Source organism: Pundamilia nyererei, unplaced genomic scaffold (assembly GCF_000239375.1).
Source record: "Pundamilia nyererei isolate P.nyererei 1_Seehausen unplaced genomic scaffold, PunNye1.0 scaffold00041, whole genome shotgun sequence".
Classification (NCBI taxonomy): Eukaryota; Metazoa; Chordata; class Actinopteri; order Cichliformes; family Cichlidae; genus Pundamilia; species Pundamilia nyererei.
Genome location: NW_005187442.1, coordinates 3,033,893 through 3,057,823, shown reverse-complemented (window position 1 = coordinate 3,057,823; position 23,931 = coordinate 3,033,893). Strand labels below are relative to the sequence as shown.

General features: G+C 42.2%; 1 protein-coding gene across 4 annotated transcripts in view; it reads right to left on the bottom strand.

Annotated features, from left to right (window-relative positions):
• LOC102194912 (brain-enriched guanylate kinase-associated protein) overlaps positions 1–22,884 on the bottom strand; it is a 35,836-nt gene extending 12,952 nt beyond the window's left edge. For 2 of the 4 annotated variants that reach the window (XM_005731136.1, XM_005731139.1), the window contains exons 1-3: positions 19,389–19,678; positions 6,948–7,145; positions 2,433–2,594 (exon numbers count right to left, since the gene is read on the bottom strand). In XM_005731136.1, coding sequence (XP_005731193.1) covers positions 2,433–2,594; positions 6,948–7,045 — 260 coding nt within the window. In that variant the 5' untranslated portion in view covers positions 7,046–7,145; positions 19,389–19,678. Of the gene's footprint in view, positions 1–2,432; positions 2,595–6,947; positions 7,146–19,388; positions 19,679–19,837; positions 19,876–22,842 lie in introns of those variants that run through there. The other 2 variants (XM_005731137.1, XM_005731138.1) reach the window with 2 other exon arrangements.
• Between the last annotated feature and the right edge of the window lie 1,047 nt (positions 22,885–23,931).

The following is a 23,931-nucleotide window of genomic DNA, read 5'->3' as shown; positions in this document are numbered from 1 at the left end:
AGCAGTCAAGATGAGACGAATCCTGCACATGCTTTAGATAAAACAAAAGCAGAATTCAGATTGTTTTTTAGTAGTTTTAGACAAGTGTAAAGAGGAATTTCGTCAGTCTTTGTATTCAATCATTTTCAGCTTTTTACATTAAAAGCCTTTTGTAGCTATTTCTGGAAATATCCTCACATTCTTAGATTTTTGAGAAATTTATAGCACCATCTATACAGGTCATCTTGCCTGGAAGTCTTTCTGTCTCGTAGCCTCGTGTTAGTACGCTCCCACTTCTCTTTCTCGTGATCTGCACTGTGTGCAGTCACTGGTCTTGGCCGGGTCCACACCAAACAATCCGGACCCCGTCTGATCCAAACAAATTTATTTTGGTCTCTTTTGACCAAAGAATGTGCTGCCAGTATTCATCAGGCTTCTTTTCATGTTCTTTGGCAACGTATATTATTATCCTGGCGCCAAGTTGGAAACGGCGACGCGCAAGCGGCACCATTTTCTGAGGGTGGCCACTGCACCTTCTGTTATTCATAGGGTGGCTCTTCCAATTACTCCTAACACCTGGTACAGCTGTGTTTCCGCTTAGAAGTCTGATGCTGAACATAGGCTTGTCCACCCATCCATATTTTTGTATAAGCAATCACCCTGAAGTGGAATTTTAAAGTAATATTGTAGACTTCTGACATGTAGTTTGATTGTTCATCATCATGTACAGTAAATGTTAAACCTCCAAGCAAAACACATTTGAGCTGAGCAGTACTTAAAGGCACACTGCAGTGTGCCATTCTTGGGCCCTGACTATTTCAATATGACTAATCTTCAAAAGTAACATTGTTTTGTGTAGCACTGTGTTACAGCACCAATGGTGCGGCGTTAAATGCATCTGTCAAATGCTGACATAAGCTCAAAATGTTTAAGAACCCAAATTTCTCTTCTTGAAAGAAATAAAACTGAATTTGGAAAGGAAGCAGTGAGTTTGGTGACACTTTTCTGGAAAGGGTTTAATAATCTGCTGCCAGCGTCTAATTTGATCTCTTTATTTTGTTATTTTGTTATTTCCCTTTAGGTGACAGAATAACCATGCTCCGCTTAGAACTGATATATTATTTGTTTAGCATTCAGTTTATCATTGTGTCCTGTATTATGCTTTATATCAGGGGTGTCAAACATAAGGCCCGGGGGCCAGAATTGACCCGCCAAAGACAACAATGCAGCTCACTACATGTCTTTGGAAAATGTGGATGAGTGCATAGATTTTGGACTTCTAACTGTATTTTCACATTTTACAAGTTGTCCTACTGATAAAGACTTCCCCCACAGCAATTCACATACAACAGTGTAATAAAGTAATAATTACACAATTGAACAACAGAAAAAAATCCCAGTTTTTTTACTACCTACTATTCAGTTTCAATTTCAGTTTTTTACAATGTTTCCACAATAAAAAGAATAAATTAAAAAACAGGGAATTTTCTGGGAATTAATAACAACTTTCCTCTTTATTACTACAGGACAGTCTAGACCATGAGCATCCAGAGCTTCTTCTGAAATGTAATCTTTATCTTTCACAGTTTAAACCCAAAGAGTCATGCTGATAGATTTCTTTAAATAAATAGAGCAGCATTTATTATCATGTAGTAAAACTAAGATGTGTGATAGAAATTATGCTTCTTTTTCTTGTATTGAGATTTTACAGGGATTAAAGAGATCACAGTTCAACTTTCCTACACTGACAAAAAAGGGAGGCCAGCTTAAGATCAAAGTGGGCCACCGATGTAAAATGAGTTTGACATCCTTAATTTATACAGACTTATAAACAGTATTTGATTGAAGAATACATTTGTATATTATTATTATTATCATTCCTATTATTGTTCTGCAGAACAGAAATCTGTGCTAACCCTGTTTTAGTCAGGCCAGTTTAATGTCAACAGGCCTAACTTTTTCCTGCTCAATAAATAAAATTAAAAGTTTTATCTCACACTTCATAAAAAGTCCACTAAAACAACTGCTATGTACTTCTTGTGTTGTTTGGGCTGTAATGGGCTTCTCCTACAGCTCCCTCAGTATATTTTATCTTTCCTCAGTTTTAAGCTTGTGTTCAGTGGACCAGAACTGCAGATACCCATGGGTAAGTGCTGAATGTGGAAAGTCCAGTGCAAGCACTATCCACCACAGAACATTTGTGAAAAAGATGGGATATAAAACATTTGCTGTTGCTGTTTACATTCCTGTGACAGAGCTGTGTTGTTATTGTCTTTTACTCTCTCTGCTCATGTTTGCTCTCACGAGTGGAGAAAAAAAGAGAATCTTAATTTTCTGAAACTGAGAAATGTTGACTGCAAACAGAGTCCACAAACAATTTGTGAAATCTTCTGTGCCACACTGCCACCATCTTCGCCCCCTGGGTGTTGTACAGTTTGTACTGAGGGGCCTACCTGCGCAGCTTATCAGTAAACTTGTCCAACTCCTCCTGTGCTCTGCGCAGCTCCGTCTCCAGGTACTGCCGTGTGGAGTCAAATTCGCTCTGCAGTAGCTCCAGCTTGTGTGTTGTGTAGTTAAGTCTTTTCCGTAAGTCCTCCTTCTGCTCCAGCAATGAGCTACACACACACACACACACACACACACACACACACACACACACACACACACACACACACACACACACACACACACACACACACGGGTTCAGAGCACATGATGGAGGAAACAGGCTCCTAACTTGAGTGCATGCTTATCTAAGTAGACTACAGATCTTTTTAATGCACCCCTGAATGGCTGTGCAGTTATGATGGGAGCATCATGAGAGGGTGATAAAAGTAGAAAACTTGTTTGCAAAAGTGCATGGTGCGAGCAAAACATGGGATCAAAACACAGATCTCTAATTAAGAATCCAGGCTGGGGTAAGTAAGGATACAGAGTTTTTTAAGACATTAGAGCATTAGTCAATCTTTTTCAGTATCAAAGCTTTGCAGCACATCACAGAAACCTCATCAGAAAGTAATACAGGCCCAATGGAGAAAAAAAGAGGTTTTAATCAGTGATGAAACATGAGACAATGAAATCTAATATGTCATACGAATAGACCCCGAAGGCTCAGATTTACAAAACGACGATATTCCCCACATGTAATACGGGAAGACAGCACAATGATGAGTATTTTTGGAGTATGTGCATTACCTGAGCTTCAATCTAATAAAAGGGCAAGTGTGAGTGGGAAAGGAGGAAATGTCTGTTGCCTTGATGGATCTGAGTGTGCACGGTGGGGCTTAATGGACCTCATATTGACGGACAGATGGAGGAAGGAGGGTAATGACTCTATCTGAGTCGGATAACAGATAGCAGATTGGATGGAGATGTGGTCACGACGTTCTTGTCACTTCCTCTCTTTGTCTCTTTTTCTCACTGTTTAACGAAATCATAGATTCAGGGAGTCGAGGGCTGAGGGACATCGAAAAAAAAGAACAGGGACAGGTTCCTTTGAGGGATTTTGTTTTTTCAGGACACTAAAATGAGGTATCACCCAGTTTAATCTAATTAGCATGCATGATAATCTTTCTGCAATCGATAAGATGAAAAGTAGAACGGGTCAAACCAGACTTCATACAGAACCTCATTGGGTATAAATGAATATTTCTGCTCGATTATTTCTCAGTAGTTTTGTCCAAATGTCTCTCTTAATTTCCCCATTAAAGGCAAATTACAACACAGATGCACCAGATATGTGCAGGAGACATGGACACAGAGGACGACTTTGGTTCAAGTAGCTATGTTTGGTATATCCACACTAAGCTTAGAAAAAAAAATTGAGCTGAGCTAAAAAAGGTGACTCATGAGCACTATTATAGGCCACTATAGACCACTATTATTACACCTGTTATTATGGACCACTATTTGTGTACTGAAAAGTGTTTTTTATGGTTAAAGACCATTATTTGTGCATTAGTGTCATTTTTTTAGAAGCTATCTCATTTCAAAGGGTTGAATGACCATATTGTGTTCCTATCCTCTGACCTAGATAGAAGTGTTACAACAGCTGTTCAGTTTAGGGGAATAAGGATAAGGATGCTAAATAAGAACCCAGACACACAGTACAGGGTGGGCCATTTATATGGATACACCGTAATAAAATGGGAATGGTTGGTGATATTAAAGTCCTGTTTGTGGCACATTAGTATATGTGAGGGGGCAAACTCCTCAAGATGGGTGGTGACCATGGTGGCCATTTAGAAGTCGGCCATCTTGGATACAACTTTTGTTTTTTCAATAGGAAGAGGGCCATGTGACACATCAAACTTATTGGTAATGTCACAAGAAAAACAATGGTGTGCTTGGTTTCAACGTAACTTTATTCTTTCACGAGTTATTTACAAGTTTCTCTTTGTTCACAGCCATTGACATGTCGAAGACGTTAACACGTGAGGAGCGGATCGAAATTGTGTTGATATCTGGTCAACGCAGTAACCGGGTCATTGCAGCAGATTTCAATGCAAGACACCCTACAAGACCACCCATCTCCCATGCTACAGTTAGCAAACTGCTTGCTAAGTTTCGTGAAACAGGTTCAGTGTTGGATTTGCCAAAATGTGGACGCAAGAAAACTGTCACTAATGAAGAATGGTCTGACACTAACCCACATTGGATGGATCCCTCCAAGACTGTTGGAACAACAAAAGTGATGGTTTGGTGTGGTATATGGGGTACAATGATAGTGGGTCCATTCTTCATCAATGGAAACCTCAAGGCCACTGGATATTTGAAATTGCTACATGATGATGTGTTTCCCTCTTTATGCACTGAAGCCGGCATGTTCCCTGAGTTTTTCCAGCAAGATGGTGCACCAGCACATTATGGGTGCCAGGTCCGAGCATTCCTAGATGAACTGTTTCCTGGAAAGTGGATTGGTTATCGTGGGCTAGTTGAATGGCCCCCAAGGTCTCCCGATCTGACCCCCTTAGACTTTTATCTTTGGGGTCATCTGAAGGCAATTGTCTACGGTGTGAAGATATGAGATGTGCAGCACCTGAAACTACGGATACTGGACGTCTGTGCTGGCATTTCTCCTGCGGTGTTGCTATCAGTGTGGGAAGAGTGGGAGAAGAGGGTTGCACTGACAATCCAACACAATGGGCAGCACATTGAACACATTTTATAAGTGGTCAGAAACTTGTAAATAACTCATGAAAGAATAAAATTACGTTGAAACCAAGCACACCATTGTTTTTGTTGTGACATTACCAATAATTTTGATGTGTTACATGGCTCTCTTCCTATTGAAAAAACAAAAGTTGTATCCAAGATGGCCGACTTCTAAATGGCCACCATGGTCACCACCCATCTTGAGTTTGCCCGCTCACATTTACTAATGTGCCACAAACAGGACTTTAATATCACCAACCATTCCCATTTTATTACGGTGTATCCATATAAATGGCCCATCCTGTACTATAGACCAGTTGGTAACCCCTGGGAACTACAGGTCGCTAGAGAAAAATGTGTAATTCTTAGCCAGCTGTACCAAAAACCTCCTTGCATTTGCTTACAAAAGCTGCTCAAAGTTGCACTTTTTGAAATGTGTTGGTTGGAGCAGTAAGGCGGTGGTTTTATTTTGATGGGGAATGGTGTCTTTTTCTGGTTTGTGTATCATGTTTTTAGCTTCACTACCACTTGCCGAGTATTCGGAGGGTGTTTGCAGACAAGTCAGCATGTTACATGTGGTCAACACAGCAATCACAGCAAGGTTTGTGGAGCAGCGCTCTCTTTGGTGCAGCTTTCATCTGGTCAACAAGCACTCAGCAACTGGCTGGAGAATATTAATTTTGCCCTAGTAACCACAGGTTGCCAGGAGCTCAAGGCCTGTGTCAGTGAAGCATTGGTGGATTAAAACTGAATTCCACCACTGTCCAATGTTACAATAATAAAAGCTGAATACAGTTTACTGTCCTAAAGTCCAGTGTTTTGTCAACCCATCCACCCACCCCATCTTCTCCGCATGTAGACTTTGTGGCTCTATAGATATCACCTCACGTCTACCTTTTCTTGTCTTCTCTGCCACACATAAATGCAGCTAGATCCTTGCACAAACTCACAATGTTTTGTTTTTCTTAAAGAATAACAAAAAGATACATAATGCAGTGCTCATATTCTCTCAGATTGATTCCTCTGTATTAGATATGGATTGCTTCTATTTTTAAACCAATTAAGTTTTATTTTATGAAAAACTGAGCATCTGAATTTTTCATTTCCACTTTTTTTTTTAAGCGAAGCAACATAATATCTTATCAAATTTAGAACTTATTTTTTCTCATGTTAGGTAAGTTGTGCTTCTGTAAAAGTAGTTTATGTTCTCTTTTTAAGCCTTTTTTATGCACTCAGATTGAGTATCCTGCCTCAAGCACAGCTCTAGTCTCCATTTACTCGACTGTAAATACAAAAATGCTAAATACTAAATAACTTCTAGCTTCAGTCTAACTTCAGACTGAAAGTGGGATAGTGTTTATGTTTTATGGAACTGTGTCAGTGAGTAGAGAAAACCTGCCCACAGAGTGATTCAATGAATGTCTCAAATGACTGAGTGACATTTGAGTGCCGCATTATCCAAGCAGCCCCCACCTCCTCGCCTCATGCCTCTCTGTGATTGGTTGGAATCATCAGGGGAAAACAGGTGTTTGTTGTTTGGTAGAGGATGAGTTAACGTGAAGTAGCTCCAGGGATGTTAAATCCCCCATTAGTGACCTCCTCAGTGAACAGGAGCTGAGTCAGACATAATGAGTGTTTTCATTCCAGCGAGATGAGATGACGAGGCAGCGTGACTTCTGGGCTTGGAGAGGCGGGATGAGGCTGCTTTAGCACCTCTGGATGGCGAGAGGAGACACCTCGTGGGCGGATGAACGGACAAACAGATAAAAAACGAGGATGGATGGAAAGATGGCGTCTGAGACGTTCACTCTTACCTCTTTTTCGGATGTTTGCCGCCATTTCGGGGGACTTTTAAGGCGGTTTTGCCAATGTATATCTTTTTCATGGTTTGTCTGTGTTCCTTCCCTCTCATGTGTTTAAAGGGCTTGACCACAGGGAGACAGCATTTATGTTAGTTTTCCAAAGGAGACCAGCTAAGTCTGGAATTAGTGAGTGATCTATCTGTGTTGACCCTGCCAAACAAAGCAAACAGACAGGATGGCAACTTTTAGTAAGGACAAGTCAAGCAGGACAAAACTGATGTTAAGATCCATGGACAGATTCTGTTGGTCATATTCATATGAAAGAACCCATTGTATTTTTTAAAGGGCCTGTAGTTGTATGTAGGGGATCTGCTACTAAAAATAACAAATAAAATAAATGCTTTTCTCATAATTTTTCTCACATGCTGCACCTCCTCTTCTCACCTTCTGTCTGAAATGCTCTTTAGCTCCAGTCTATTTAAGGCCTCTCCCCCTGAAAACCCGAATTTGCTATGATCCAACTCTCATTCTACATAAAATCCCTTTTGAGCACAGAGCACACATAGCAACGTTTGCAACTTACCCCTCTGGATATTGCATCAAACTGAAAATAATTCACTGGGTCTTCAGATGCCGTGAAGATTCATGCGTTTACTCTTAGTACCCGACACCAGAACATTTGGTGTGCTTTGCTCATGGCTGAGATATTTTGGAGAATATGTGCCAAAACTAGCCACTCTTATACCACTGTTATGTAGATGAGTAACAGAAAGTCTGGAAAAGTCTGGACTACAAATGAGGCATAAGAAGGACTTCAATAGCTTTTCTTTGTGGGTGAGAATTACTCTATTTGGTGTTGACTTTGTCTTTTTAACTGTGCAAACCCCTGTGTAGAAGACTAAATGACATGGAAATCCCATTAAGCATAATGTGGACAGTTTAATGGCAAATATCCCACGAGTTTTGTCCCGTTTCCTTAAATTCAAGGCACTAAATTCAAAGTAAAGACCATTTTTGTCTTACTTCTTCCACTGACGGTGCACAACGTTTCCTGCAAAGAAACAGCGGAAGCGAAAATGAGAAGTAAAACTGTCTGAGACATCAGCTGTAAATGTCAAGCTTTGGACTCAGTCCTTCAGACATAAAGAGCAAGGGATTCCTTTCAGCTTTCTAGCAAAGTTCAGCTACCATATGAGGGGAATCCATTAAAGGAGAGGGAATATATACGCTCACGGTTTGAACACTCATTAACTCAAATATCCAATCAATCACATGGCAGCAGATTATTGTAGTTACGCATGTAGATACAGTCAAGATGACCTGCTGATGTTCATATTGAGCATCAGAATGAGGACGAAAGGTAATTTAAGGGCCTGAACATGAGATAGTTGTTGTCGTGGCAGGGTTTTCTGAGTCATCAACCCAATATCACAGCAAAGCATGTAATAGACCTGCAGGACCATCCTGTGGATGCCACGCTTTGCCTCTCCTAGGTGTGAAATGGAATTAAATTGTAGTACCAGTAGAGGGCGATAGTTTATTTAAAGCCAACAAGTTAAACTGACCAAAGTAGGAATGAAGTACAATCCAGGCTTCTATTCCACGTAATATTAAGCTACGTGGCTGATATGTGTTTACGTGTATATGTGTTTCATTAAAAGTTCGTCCATGACTGTTTTTATGTTGCTTTTAAATACATTATCGCCCTCTGCTGGCACTGAAAGGTACTGCAACTTAAGCATGCCTGTCCATTTCATGCGTAGGAGAAGCAAAGCATGACATTCACGGGATGGACCAGTGGGTCTATTACACACTTTGTCAGTATACTGGGTTAAAGTACTTCAGAAACTGCTGATCTGCTGGGATTTTCCCACAAACCCATCTCTAGGGTTTAAAGAGAAAGCATTTGACAACATCTGTTGACTGTGATACAAAAGCAGCAATCACTCATGAAACAAAGGTATGCAGAAGAGCATCTCTAAACAAGCTACTGATCAAACCTTTGCACAGATGTGCTACAGTAGCAGAAGACCATACTGGGTGCCACTCCTGTCAACTAAGAACAGGAAACTGAAGCTACAATTCATACATGCTCATTAAAACTGGACAACAGAAGCTTGGAAAAACATTCCCTGGTCTATGAATCTCGATTACTAAAGTGACATTCAGATGGTAGGATCAGATTTTGGCATACAGCATGGATCCATCCCGCCTTGCATGATGGTGTAATGGTGTAGACAATGTTTTCTTGGCACACTTTGGGCCCCTTAGTACCAGTGAAGGAATGTTTCCAGCACCTTGTTGAATCTGTGCCTCAAAGATTTAAGAGCGTCCAACCAATTAATATTAAGATGTACCTAATAAAGCGCCCGGTGAGTACATTCTGTGTATATTTTTATTTCTTAAATTAAAGGCTCCCACAAACAGCTTGTCTGCATCTTCTTCTAAAATCTAAGTTCCCCCCACTCAGTTTAGGGAACATTTGGGGAACTGAAAACCTGATTTTGAATGAGAAGTATTCTTTTGTGACCACAAATGCTGTATATTAAAAGAAAAAATGTTAACAGTTTGACATGGAAAAACACGCAAAGAAGCACTAAGCTGCCTAATCACTGACACGCTGTGTGAGTGTGGTTTGATGAAATTTTGAAAGCACTCTAGAACATAAGCAAACAACCCCCACAACTGCCTTCATACAAAAAATGAAATGTTTGAAACATTTGTCTATATCTTTTTAAAAAAACATAAATGTTCACAAAACTTTTCTACGTTCTTAAATATTGTGTTTAATGCTGAATTGTTTGCTTGTGGTCAGGAGCCATTAGACAAAATCTGTTGGAGGTTAAAAAAAACTGCTTCTGGGTCCTGGCAGGACATAGACTTGTTTCATGTCACTAGTGGTGGGGGAAAGTCTCCTGTGACAGGCGGATATCAGACTTATCAGTAAAAACAAACATCCCTTGCAGACTCAGTGTCTTCATCTCGTATATGTCCAAACACAAAGAAGAGGAGCTGACACATCCAGGCAGTGTGAATGAAGGAGTTTGACAAGCCTGAAAGACTGAAAGTCTTTTGTATAAATATTTCCTCCATCCCTCCAGTCCTCTGCGTCTTGGTGGCGTCCGCAGCACAGGTGCAGCCTTCAGCACACAGACAAATGGCGCATGTTATTGAATGAGACAGGCTGTCAAAGCTTGATCAAAGCTCCTCTGATCCGAGCAGCGGGCTGACCATCCGGGAAGGAAGCAATGACCGACTGTGGATGGGACTGCAGCGAGTTACAGCTCATGTTTGGGGTGTTGTACCCACTGATATTGTGTACACACACGCACGTATTATGAAATAAAGAAACATGTTGATCTACTAATGCCCAGTTGTTGGGAGGTGACTTCTGCTACTGGCTGAGAAGGCAGGGAGACATGTACTCCTCCAGATGGTGACAGCTCACTACCGCCACTGGAGCCTTCACTCCAGCTGCTCCCCTCTGAGTCATACCAGCTTCGAATATGTGTGCGCGCGCGTGTGTGTGTTTAAGATTTGGCAGGTGCGAGCATGTATTTGAGAGCATTAAAGTGGCAGAAATGTGTGAGTTTATCCATGCAGGTGTACGCTTGATTGTCCGTATGCATATGTACACATTTGTTTGTATCTATAAGTCTAGGTGTGTTCCTGCTTGTGCGTTCGTGTGTGTGTGTGCCTGTGTTTACTCTGCGGCACAAGCTCTGCCTATTCAACCTCCTTCTCCCAGGCTTGAATTAAAGTAACGCTGTCTGCCATAAAAGTGAAAAAGGACAGCTGTTAGCGACACGTCTCAGGCCCCATCAGGCGTCCGCTGTCAAAACGCCAACGCACAACCGCGCACGCAACACCCTCGCTCATTCACTCGCTTGCTTGCTTCTTCGTCTTCCTTGTGCCCATCCTCACACTGCAGCAAAACCTTACAAGGGGCTCGTTCGGATGGCGGTGCCTGCCACCCACTCGTGCCACGCTGACATTCGAGAGCATTGAAAAGAAGAGGAAGAGGGAGGTGGTAAAAGAGGAGGAGGGCATTAAAGTTGTGGAATGAGGGAGATGGAAAAGTAGAGGGGTGTGTGTGTGTTTGTGGGGGGGGGGGTTGCTAGCCAGAGTATTTACAATAAAGCCAAAGACATTAAAGAGGAAGCGAGCTTTGCCAAATTACAAAGGAAAAGCAAATAGAGCGGGTGTGAAGTCTCTGCTGAAAAGTCATCATTTCTTTACCTCCTTCCTCTCCTTTTCCTCGCCTCTTCCGTCAATCTCTTTCTTCCTTCCTGGCTTCCTGATTGCATCTACCTTTCAGCAAGATTGGCTCTCAGGAAAAACCCTTATCACAGGCCCAGACCTCAGCATTAGAGCGGGGGAACCCGAGTGGCTGACTCATCCAGCAGCAGGGAAAGAAGGCAGAGATGATGCTCTTTCTGGCCCCTGTGCCTTCGGATTAACAACCTGCAGTAGTCACTCAGTCCAATGGCATGTACAGTATGACTCAACCACCTCACAGACAAAAATCAGCTTTCAAATTAGGGTGCTATTCTGTCAGTGTGTGTGTGGGTTTATGTCTTAGCTGTTTCTCGGTCCTGCATTGATTAACTCGGGAGCAGACACCTAAGTAGTTTCACAGCAACTACCAACATCATTAGCGGCAGCAGGGGATAATGACCCGCTGAACGGATTTCACGTGCTGCTGATGGCACCCGGCTCTGGGGAGTGTGAAATCACGACAACATCCCGAGAGGATTTTAGAATGAGCGGAAGAGGTGATGGAGGCTCGCCGATCCCAAATACAAACAGTTCTGTTCTGCCAAAACTGAAGGAGTGAACACAGAGAACAGAGTCCAACATCAACCACAGAATAAGCTGCAGGCAGACATTTAGACGTAGAAAATGGCACCGCGTTAAAAAGAGGGTTTGATACAGGCACCGGTATAATGATGAAATGCAAAGCTAGAGAACTGGTTTGAATGTTATCTGTTTATTTATCTTCCAAGAGTGCCTCTACCACTTAATACATTAACACTTTCCCTACCAGAGTATTGTTTTCAGCATACCACTCATTTGTGATTCCCTAATTATTTAAGCAAGTCCTCACTTACCTCATCCTCACTTGTATCAACGGTTTAGGCTGCTGGTGGTGTAATGGTGATTGTGTTTCTCATTTTTGGACCATTCTCAGTAGATCCTAGTAGATCAGCAGCTTCTGAAATACTAAGTCCAGCTGATACGAACAACCATGTCACATTGAAACCCTCTTTCTTCCCCTTTCTGATTCTCTGTTTGAACTTCAGCTTCACCCCATTCCTGCAAACGTAAAAATGCTTTGAGCTGCTGCCATGTGATTGGCTGTTAATGAGCAGTTGAATGGTGTACCTAATGAAGTGGTCAGGTAGGTATGTTGGGTTTATGGAGGCTTATTGTGCTTTTGACTGAGTGCATTTGGGCAGTCCCTGGAAGAAATTTGTTTTCCATGTCCGAATCAAAAATTTGATATTTGAATGCTTTGCCATTTTAAAGAGCGTGATCAAATCCACTCCAGAACTGAACTGCTTCTATTCTTGCCCATGCTTCAAGTCTTGATCAAGTTTTATTTAATGGCTTTGCAGTTTTTACAGAATCCTGCTGGAAAACAACACAATACATGACACAGATCATTTAAATGACTCTGCAAATACTTCTTTCACCTTGAGGAACTACAGAAACTTTCAAATTTGCAAATAGAAATAATAAAAAACAAAGATAAAATTCAAGCTAGGAGCCTCAGAGTGGCAAAAACAATGACCTATGCGTTCCTAAAAGAACAAACCCGCACACTGAGCGCATTAAAAACATAAAAACATGCTGCTCTAAAAAAAAAAGAGCTCATCCTTCAGACAAGATACTCATAGTGCCAGCGAAGCCTTCCGAGAGCTGTCCTAGCAAAGACGCTGAGATCACGTCTTTCTCGACCCAGAATACACCCTCTCACAATAACCCCAATTTTTAAACTCTTTCACAAGTTGAAACCAAAGTTTTCCCGCTGATTACTTTGTTCCATCTCAGTGGTTCTGAATTACTTTCACAATTTAAATTTTCCCAGAAAGGATGAGAGCAGAAAATAAATAAATAAATAAATAAATAAATAAAAGCATTTCTGTCCACAGTCTTTTCATTTTTATCCATTTATTTATTTATTTTGCTGGTTGGAAAGAGGAAAAAAATACAGCTGTGAAAATGCTGTTGTGGTGCAAAAAAACAAGGCCAGTGTTTGCCACGTTTGCAACCACAACCAAAAGCAGACGGGATGGAAAAACACAAGCGGCTTTCAAACGGGTTCAGCTCATTAAAAATAGAACAGACACAAACACACATGGATGCATGTGCACACATGTGTATACACACATACACGCATGCACAGCACGCCACCCACCATCGCAGCACGCTGTTTACGAGTGGAGCTCGAATGGACAGGTAGTGATTAGATGCAACAAAGGAACAACCTCTGCATATCTAGCCTGCAGTGTAGTGCTCTGTGTTTCTGTGCGTGTATGTGTGTGTGTGTGTGCGTGAGTTTCCTCAGCATTTACCTCGTGCACTTATACACAGATGTACTTACTGGTCCATCCATAACTCTCAAGAGGCTGCCTAAAAAGCCTCAACTCAGGGATGCATGAATGGATCTTTAAAAAAACACAGAGAGGCACTATATTGGGAAGACGCAATATAGCACTAATAACTTTCCAGCATAGCCCCATTAATGTAGCGGCTTGGAAAGAAAACAAGGGTAATCTGTGACCTCCGGCTTGACCGAGGCAAACAAGCTGCAGACATTTTCTTGAAAAGCTTTAATTTATCTGTTTAATTTTCTTCTAAACTCTCACAGGTTGATACTCTTTATTACAACGGTCCCTGCAGTTTGGCTTTTAAATGCTTTATGGCTTGGTTAAAAAAGAAGGTTTTGAATAACAGTTCAACATTTTAAGAAATGCATTTATTTGATTTGAGAAGATGGGTTCTACAATTGTATCTGTCCAACAGCAATGTAACCTCTTGTGCAGGCATGAGTTTGTGTCAGACTTTTAACAGATGGGAATTTTACATGGCGTCTGCTATTTTCACAGGCATGCTAACTAGAGATTTAGCCCACAGCCACTGAACTGACATCTCATCTGGAGCTGCGTATCTTAAAATCTTGCATGATTCCTACGATTAGTACAAAAACATGTTTTTTATATGTTGCGTTCATTTTATATGATGCCCGGCATGACGGAAAACCCCTACAGGTCTCAGAGTGGTGTCTCGTATTCATGTAGTGTAAAGTACGCTTGCCCTATTTTTATGGAAAGGGTAAAAAACCAAAAAAGGGATTTATAATTTGTTTTGCCTCAGCGTCTTGATGACTTGTGCTCACTGCCGGGTTTTACATCTTACATCTAGTTGTAAGAAAGGTAAGCTTGCACGTATCTCTGTGATGCCAGAAACATCTGACAGAACAAGCCAAAGAGCCCAAAATCACAACCCAGAGGAACCAAAATATCCAGTGCAATGTCCCGATGACTGGTGTCATTTTTAGCCTGGCGATTCATCTTACATGCACCTTTTTTTTTTAGAAATCCTTCAAATTACCCTTGATATTAAGCTTCAGAGCTGCTTGTGTTGTTGGATTTTGTTATAGTAAGAGCAGAAACCTTGTACTTATCTATGTGACACCAGTAACTTCTAAAACACATGTTTGAGAATTTTATCCAAACCACTCTTATGCAGGGGTTATGCAAAGGTTAGCAACCATTTAGTGAATACTGCTGTATTTTTATAGACTGTATACATAAGACGGATTTCTGGGTCTGAAAATTAACAAGTTTAGCATTATAGTTCTGTGCTAAACACTATTTTAGCTCACTTACCAGCTATATTTTAGCATTACCATTCTTCGTCATTGGCTTTCACAGTGGCTTCTGTTCAGAAAAAATCTAACTCTCACTTTAAAATTCATTAAAATGGTGTCACTTCCATTGACCACAAACTGACCTACAATGCCGATTACTATGTAAATGTCCAATTCAAGTCAAATTACAAAAAAATTGAGTTATAGCCGCTGTCATATTAGGCAGGCTTCATCACAATGAGGAATAAATCTGGACCAGCACAACCTGACCGCTGGTGCTGAAGAAGGCAAAGGGGAGGAGAAATAATGGGGTTAAGATAATAAGATAGGCTTAATGGCCCCTGGGGGAGCTCTCAGAGCTTCAGGATAGAGAGACCTACAGACAGTGTGGGAGAGAGAGGCTGACTGGTCAGACCACAGAGGACAGTGGAGAGCATCAGTCTGTCAGAGCAACACTGTCCACTTCAGCAGGTCAAAACTAAGTTCTCGCCTCTTCAGAGCAGCCTCTCTCCCACGCCGCTTTCAAACACGTCCTCTCTGTTGCTCTAACATCTCTCTATCTATAATGATCAGCCAAAACTCCCCTTTCAGAACAGCTCAGGGAATCTGAAGGTGCCCTGAGGTCTTCGTAGTTCTCATCATTCTGACTTAGGGGACACTCCATAGAATTGCAACAAAAGTCTGTTAATTTTCCAGCTGTTTCAAGCCACAAATAGTCATTTCTCGGAAGGAGAAAAACAAAGTTATGTAAATATACTGCAAGTTTTATGTATCTGCAATCGATAAACAGCACCCACCACAGTGAGGTCCCAGCCAGAGCTTCATTTTGGCAGCATTTTACACGTGTTTATTGTGGAGAATTCCTCAGACTGCCAACGGGATGGAAGTGCACAAAAGTACAGACAGTTCTGTTTATTTTGGAGCTGGATGGGTCAATAATGTTGCTGTTTGGAGGGGGAAGGAGGAACACTATATGGAAAAAAGTGCACATATACAATAAACCTAAAGGAGCTACCTAAGGAGTTTGATAATGATCGTGGTCTACTGCTTTGTGGTTCAACTTTGCATTAACAGTAGATCAACTGAGAGTTGATCATGGAATATGCCACAATGGTGGTGGCATCCTACTACAGTACTACGCTTGAATTCAGTGAGCTCTTTCACAAATTAAACCCATTCATTCACAAATGGCTGTAAAGGCAGACTACGTGACCACATGGTTGATTTTATAAACCTGAGACTGAAAACCTGAATTCAACGATTAAAAGATGTTGTTCCTATATGGACAAGAGATTGTATCCATCTCATGCTGATCCAGTTTATGGGTATTAGTAGTAATATTTTTGAACAGCTTGAGGTTTGTCTCATAATTGTGAGTTTAAATGACTCACTCTGAATGCCATTGATGTCTTGCATATAGTAGGCTATATTTTTTGTTATCTACCTTGGGACTAAAGATATAAACTAGCCATTTTGCTAAAATCTGTAATGTTTCTGTCTCATGCAGTATTTTGAGACTAATGTCCATTAACGGGCGACATCTCTATGAAATAAACCAGTTTAAAAGAAACCAGAGTTGCTATGGAAAAGGATGGATTGGTACAAAATGGCCAAAGAAACTGGACTGAGGGACTTCCAAGTGCATCCAAGTTAACAGCTGGCAGAACAAACGGGGAAAGCCCCTGTTTGTCCTCTAGGTAGGCGTTCCTATAGCGATGTAATATTGCGTGAAAACTATGAATACACGTATGAATATGATCACAAGCAGCAGATCTTTTTGTCAATCCTCTGACTCCCACAACCTGCCATCACTGTTCTGGAAATGTTTCAACGCAAACAATCTTGCCCTTGTCGGAGTCACTCTGGTGTCCACCTTGCCCCATTTCGGCACCATTTATCCACCATGTTGACTTTGAAAACTGTTCACTAACCTGCGACAACATCCCAGACGCTGACAGGTGCCTTTGCTATAACATAAACATGGCCGTTTGACTCATTTATAATAGAGCAGCTGCCCAGTGTTCTATATGTATTATTAGCATCAAATAGAAACAATAATAACTGAAACACAGCACAAACAGCGACTACCACACGAACGAGCAGAGAAAAACCTTCCAGTTGGCAAATTTAAGTTCAAATTAAACGGCAGTGGAAGACTTCAGGAGAGCCTTTTATTTGTGTTCTTGCCAAGAATTAGATGAGAAAACTGATATCACTCTCATACCACTGGCAGCCAGTCTGGATTAGGAAACAGGCAGCGTGGCTCTGTCGCAAGGAACAAAGTCCACAAAGCAGCACGAATGAAACTCAATAAATGACATGTATCGTGTTCATTTGAGCTGTGGAATAACCAAGCTATAAAAACTACAAGCTGCTTTTGTGCAGATTAAATGAACAAGACGGGACATGTTAATTAGTGAGCTTCAGAGGAGTAGGAAGATTCGGTTTACCTTCAGATCGAGGCCGAGACATTATCGCGGACTAACTGAGCTTTTTTAAAGGAAAACAAAAAACAAAAGTGCAGAAACATAATGAATACAGATCCCTTCCTTTAGGGCACAAAGGGTCACTGAATGACTTAATGACTAAAAGAAAAAGATCTGTGGTCTTCAAAGTCACCAGAGTTCAAGCCAAGCGAACACCTGGCAGGTCACGTGTTGGATAACTCTCTCCACCACCATCATTAACACATCAAATGAGTGAGTGCCTATTTATAGCTCATATCCCAGTGAGCATTTAAGCTCATATCTGGCCTCTTCATGACACTTTATGTTGTTCTTTCTTTAATCTGTATATATCTAAAAAGATCTACTTAAAAACAGGCTTAAAAAGACCAAGATATAAAGTGCAGGATACATTCTGAAACTTAACAGTATGAAGCACCTTTTAATCGCCTTCTCTTCCTGTTTAATGAGGGTTCTTAATGTGCATATATTATTCTGAAATTATATCCAGTCGCAGTGGGTTTGATGGAAGAAAAAAAATGTCATCAATCAGCATCCTAAAAATCTAAAAACTAACCCAGACTTTTGTTTTACTGCCTCTCAAGGACGTCACTTCCATCACCGCTCACCGAGACATAATAATTTTGCTCAATCTTTGGCTGTCAATCATGCTTTTTAAAAAGCGGTATCAATCTTATATTTAAAATAAAACCCTTCACACTGTTATTCATCCGCTAGAGTATTCTGACAACGATTTTTTTTAAAACTCCTTGAAACTTTAAATCTGTTTAATCCACCCGAGGTCTCCTCTGCGTTGGAGCTCCAATGTGTCGCTATGCAAAATTTACATCTCCATCTCCAGGGCCCTGACACATGAGCCCGGACAAGAGAGGGACAGGGATTGCGAAAGAGGAAGAGAGAGTGAGCGAGAGAGCAGGAGCAACGGAGTGTGAGAGATTTCAGGACATTTCATCATTTAGACTCGAAGGCATCTCGCAGATATGGTGGGGTGGGGGGGATGAAGAGGTAGGGTCAGACTCTCAGGTGGGTCCTGATTTCTCTTTAACCCCATCACAGCTTGCTTATAGGCTACAGGTGACCTGGTTTCCTATGCAAAAAGTGAGCAGAATAGACACGGGGCTACCCCCCTCTTATTTCGGCACAGCTGCTATAATTCAATTAAAGCTGTGACACAGAGGTGAGGACAATTGATGCCTCCTATTAAAGAAACACCCCGTCAAGATTAATTACCCCTCGTCGACTGGTTAAATGGCTTTTAAACTGTAATCTTCCTGAAATCGTAATAACACCATCGGTAATCTAACACAAAAGGAAAAGCTTGGGATCTGTTTTCATCTGAGCCGGATTAATAATGGTTCATTAGTACTGGTATTAATTAAAACATGTCTACTGTAGGCCAGTGAGGTGCAAAACAGAGAGTGGGAGGTAGAGGGAGGGGGGGTGGCCCCTGCATCTCGTCATGTTTCCGCTGCTGCTCTATTTCTCTGAAATACTTAAATCAGAAAAGTGGGCGAGCACCTGCAATTTTGTAATGAGCTCATTAAAATCCGTCTACACCAGCACGCGCTCACGTTTGTGTTTTTTTGACTGTCATGTTGAAAAACATACAGATCAGAGCTGCTCTTGCTTAAGTATTCGTGGTGGAAAAACAGCGTTATCATGCAGAGTAATTAATCAGTGTTACAGGTGCATTCCGACAGGTGACAGTCCAAAAATCACACAGAAACCAATGTGTAACAGTCGTGAATGGACATTTTGGGAACCTGAAAAGATTCAAGATTATTTCAAATAAAAAAAATAAATAAAAAAAAACTCCTGATTGATCTGTTTGGAAAAAAGCTTTTACAGTAACGCCATAGTCACTGCAGCGGATTTCCAGCCAAGAGGTTCCCCGCATGGAACCGTGTCAGCCTTCTTCTGCAAAATACACCCTTTTATCTTTGACAAAGTATCAGAGAAGAGGCATCATTCCTAACAGCGCTGCATCAGTAAACAGAGAGCACGGCAAGTGCAGCCACATCACGTACAGATGAGCACATAAACACACATATTCACACGCAACCAAAAGCAGCTTTGTAATCCAAATCAAAGATGCAAACAGTGAAGCAGTACCTTCCGCTCGCGCAGAGCTTCATCCTGAAGACCGAGAGATAAAAATCCTGCTGCCGGAGCCTCGCCGGGGATGGAGAAAACCCCCTCTCTATATGCTATCTGGATTGGTTTACCCAGCTTTCCCTTAAAGCTCGGAGAAAACCCCCAACACATGCACCCACCCCACCACCTCCTCCTCCACCACTAAAACTGTCGCTGCCACTAGCACCACGCCACTCCAGCAGCAGCAGCAGCAGCAGCGGCAGCAGCTGAGCCAGGAGGAAAGACAAGAGGGAGTGAGGGAGAGACTGTGCAAGAGTAGAAAGACAGAGAGAGAGAGAGACAGGAAGAGTGGGAGGGAAGGAGCTTAAAGGAAGAAGACAGGGAGAACGTGGGGGCGTGATGATGGAGTGCTGAAAGATATGTGCAGAAAAGGAGGGAGAGTGAGAGAGGGAGAGGGTGAAGCTTACCTGATGGTGTCTATGTTGTTCATCACTTCGTCAGGCATCTAAAGGAAATGACAGCATGTTAGTGGAGCGGACCCATCAAACTGGCCCAGAAGCTGCCAAGTGGAGCACCGTTGGAGCACAAACACCCTCCACAAAAAAAAAGAAAAGAAAAAGAAAGAACGAGAAAAGAAACATACATATTCAGCAAGCACACTTTGTGTTTCCCTATGTGTTTGTTTATGTCCCCACACTCCCCCCCACTCACATCCGTGCTCCCTCATCTGCTCCTCTTCCCTTTTTCCCTTACTAGTGAGAAATCCCATGCACCGCTCATCAGACTGCGGCCGGATGTGTACATCTGCGCTCACTTGAGGTGAGAAGAGAACAATCGTACCATAGTGCGAGGGGAGAGAGTGAGAAAGCGAGGCAAAGGAAAGGGGGAAGAAAGGGAGGGAGGGAGAGTGAAAACCTCCATTGCAGCCAGACTGCAGATACATGGCAAGCCCCCCCATGAGGGATACTGGCAGCGACTCAGTATCTCTGTCGAGGTGCTGAATCAGAGAGAAGGAGCACAGAGGGAAAGAGAGGGAGGAGGATGTGGAGAGAGACATAGAAAGAAGGGGAAACAAGGGGGAGGTGGGGGGGGGTGGAGAGTGGGGGGAACAGGTGGTTCAATCTGTTGAATCTTACATCTCAAGTCCTTGGCTGTTAAGGAGAATAGGTTTTATATGAATCGGCTGCTTTTTTTCCATTTTTCTTTTTTTCAGAAAGCGATGAATTATGCATCGATTTGAGAATATTCCCCCATCTCCGTTCAAATTTAGGCCCGATCGAGGGTGGTATCCACGCTGTTATGTTATCATGTTTCATAATTTGACGAATGCTAGAAAGCAGATTTTACTATCTGCACTTAGGGGAGACGTTCATCCATATTTATCTCCTGTAATTAATGAAGGAAGCAGTCGTTGCGAAGAGATTATTTGAGTCAGATTACCAACAAAACACACCTTAAAGCGGGGGGTGGGGGGAAATGCGTGTTCAGTGTGTGTGTGTGTGTGTGTGTGTGTGTCTGTGTGTGCACAGCAGAAGGTCAAGTGCAAAGAATGTTTCATTACAAGTACAAGGACTTGTGTGAGGAGATGAAACTTTGCAGCGACACACAGACACTCACACTGAGATGAACGCCAACAGGCTCACATGCCTGCCTCTCAGCCCCCACACACCACCCACCTTTTTTCAAGCAGTTGCTAAGGTGACGGCAAAGGCTGAATTTTAATCAGACAATAAATTAAGGCAATGTGATCTTCTCCTTTATTATTAAATGGGAGCGACACAGAGTTTGAAGATCTGTCAAGTATGTTTGGTTTTTTGGGGGGTGAGAAATGCTAAAAAAAAACAGACCCCAAACCCGGAGATGTAAAACAATAAGCTTGCACGCTTTCTAGTCAGGAAAGCGGTGCACATTTAGCAACTAGGTAACCTCAGCCAAGTGCTTCATCATCCTCATCATCCACCACTGACATGGATGTCATGCTGAGACTGCAAAAATACCCTCGCTGGTTGTAGTAATTGCTGATTGAGCCCTCAGGCTTGTCCTCCCGTGTAATGCACTCTAGTGGTGTAAGCCAGTGGAAACACTGGTTGCTACTCGAGAAGGAAACAGTTGTGCAACAAGGTTTGCTGCTTTCACAGCCATTTTAGCAAGGTTATATTTCAAACTGAGTAAATGATGGATGTCAAAAACTAAATGCGAGTGGGCTGAGTCAGTAAATGACAGCATTGTTCAGTTCAAATTGTTTGTGTGGAGGAGTTGCTAATGGGTAGAATGCTAATGAGGAGTCCCATAAAAGTCTGCTTATTGGTCAGCATGAAGCAGCGCTCCTGTGCAAACTTACAGACACATCAGTATACCCAGTCTATTGAATCAGCTGAGGATGTCTATGTGGGTCAGCAGGAGAAATCGTACACCCACAGCTCATTCTTGCTCCAAATGATTTACTATTAATTGGAAGCTTTAGCACAGCAGAACTTGCATGGAACACTCATAATGTCATCACCAGGATGACATGCTTTGTCTGCTTTCTGACTACATATTCTAGGTTTAATAATCACCAGTGAGGTGACAACTTTAAAGAGCTTGACTTGGGCGAACCCAAGTCAATTGCAAGCCATATTTTTATAATTAGCAGTAAACTGAATGACTCTGTGTAAGACTCTGAGAGACTCATCGCCCCAAAGCTCGAACTTCTTCTAGACCTAGAGGCGTTTCAGTGGTCATAACTTTAAATGTTTTGCTTTTATCCCAGTGTTCTTTTCAGCAAAATAATAAAAAGCCTGAAAAACAACTGCATATGAGTCAAATCAACACACTGAATAACTAACAGATGGTGGAGAGCAAATCAGAGCTAAAATTAGCGCATAGGTTGGAGGTCAGAAACTCAACAACATTTAAGGTGTCTGTGTGGTGTTTGCAGTTCATTTCTACTGCCCTCAAGTGGGCAAAATGCTGGAATGACTATTATGTTTTGTATCTTTCGTTTTGTCTTATATGTGTATGCAAGTAGGCCTCTATATAACATACAGACTGTAAAATGGGATAAAGGCAGGAATGTCAAGTATATGAATGTTTTTCTGGTTCAGATAGCGATAACAAAGTTCTGTAGTGGGGCTATAAAAGTTTCTTTTTAAATTTTCTCCCTATAACTCTTGCTTTAATAATTTATTGTTTTATTTATTTTTCTAGCATTCATTTTATATGCAACTGCTTCTTGGATTATTCAAACAAAACTCCACAGACTGCACTAGACAAAGACATTGTAACTCTGTGACATGCCCGTGCTTACTTGAGCTCTTTATGCTCTTAATAATAGAGCAGAAAAATCAGGAATGGCTAACTCAAATCATACAAAGGCTTGATTTACTCAGACGTCTCTTCAAAAACTGAGAGGAACAATTTCCGTTCCAATCACAACATATGTTCAGAGGCCTGGCTTTGATTAAAGACTGGGAAGACTTTCATCACTCACCATGTTGATGCCCCTGGGCAGAGAGACAGATCTGTAGGGGTATCTGGGGAAGTCATAGTGAAACTCAGGAAAGTGACTCTTCATCTTAAATCCTTGACTGAACTCTGGAGGAGGTGGAATCACATATTTCTCATCTATTTGTTCTGGTGTGTCTGCTTTTATCTCCAGGTCGTGCAGCTCATCGCCCTTCCTTACAGTGTCGATGTCCGTCTCCAGATACTTTTTTTCTACCAGGTCAGGAGAAGTCCGCTCTTCTGGAGTCTTCTGCTCGGCTAAAGGGCCTTGCTGCTGGGCCATTGAGCAGGGTAGCCTGGGGCTCACCACGTGGATCTCTGCTTGAGGCTGATCAGCATTTGTATTGGTGAAGCCAGAGGGAGATGCTGGTTTTCCAAATGCCTGCAGGCTGTTTGGGTCAAGCACATTAGATGTCACCTCATCCAGGAACTGGGAAAACTTCAGTTTGGCTTCAATCTTTTCCTCCAGTACACACTGTGGTTTGCCGCTTTTAGAGCTGGTGTGTGAAAGTACAGAGCCCCTCCCTTGATGCAGATTTCTGCTGTGGCTGTCTCCTCCCTGCTCTGCCTGTGGATGTCCTCTGCCATGAGGCCTGCTAGAAGGAACTGCTCCAAGCTTTTCAGACTCTCTGTCTCCTCTGAGTCGAGTCTGAAAAGCTTCCTGGCTCTGCTTCTTGATAGACTTGTGCAGGATGCAGGTCACCCCAGAGTTCCAGCTGTGCAGGCTGTCAGTGCCGTCACTGCTACTCCTGCTGCCTCCTGGACTGCTGCTTGGATCGCTGGGGCTAGATGGCTGACTGGGAGAGGACTGGTTAGAAGCAGGGTCTATCAGCTCCTCCAGCCAGACTTGATCACCATTGAACATGGGGGTAGCCGGACTCAAGGGGGCCCATGACTTTGAGAAATGCTGGCCCTTCTTTGCTGTGCCTCTCTGAGAGAGGGAGCAGGCTTTGCTGCCTGTCCCATCCATCGGCTTAAGTCCAGTCTACACAGATGTGTCCTCTCTCTAATTGTTTTAAATGGCAGATGATCCATGGTCCAATGGATAGCTCCAATTTTAAAGAGTTCTAACCCA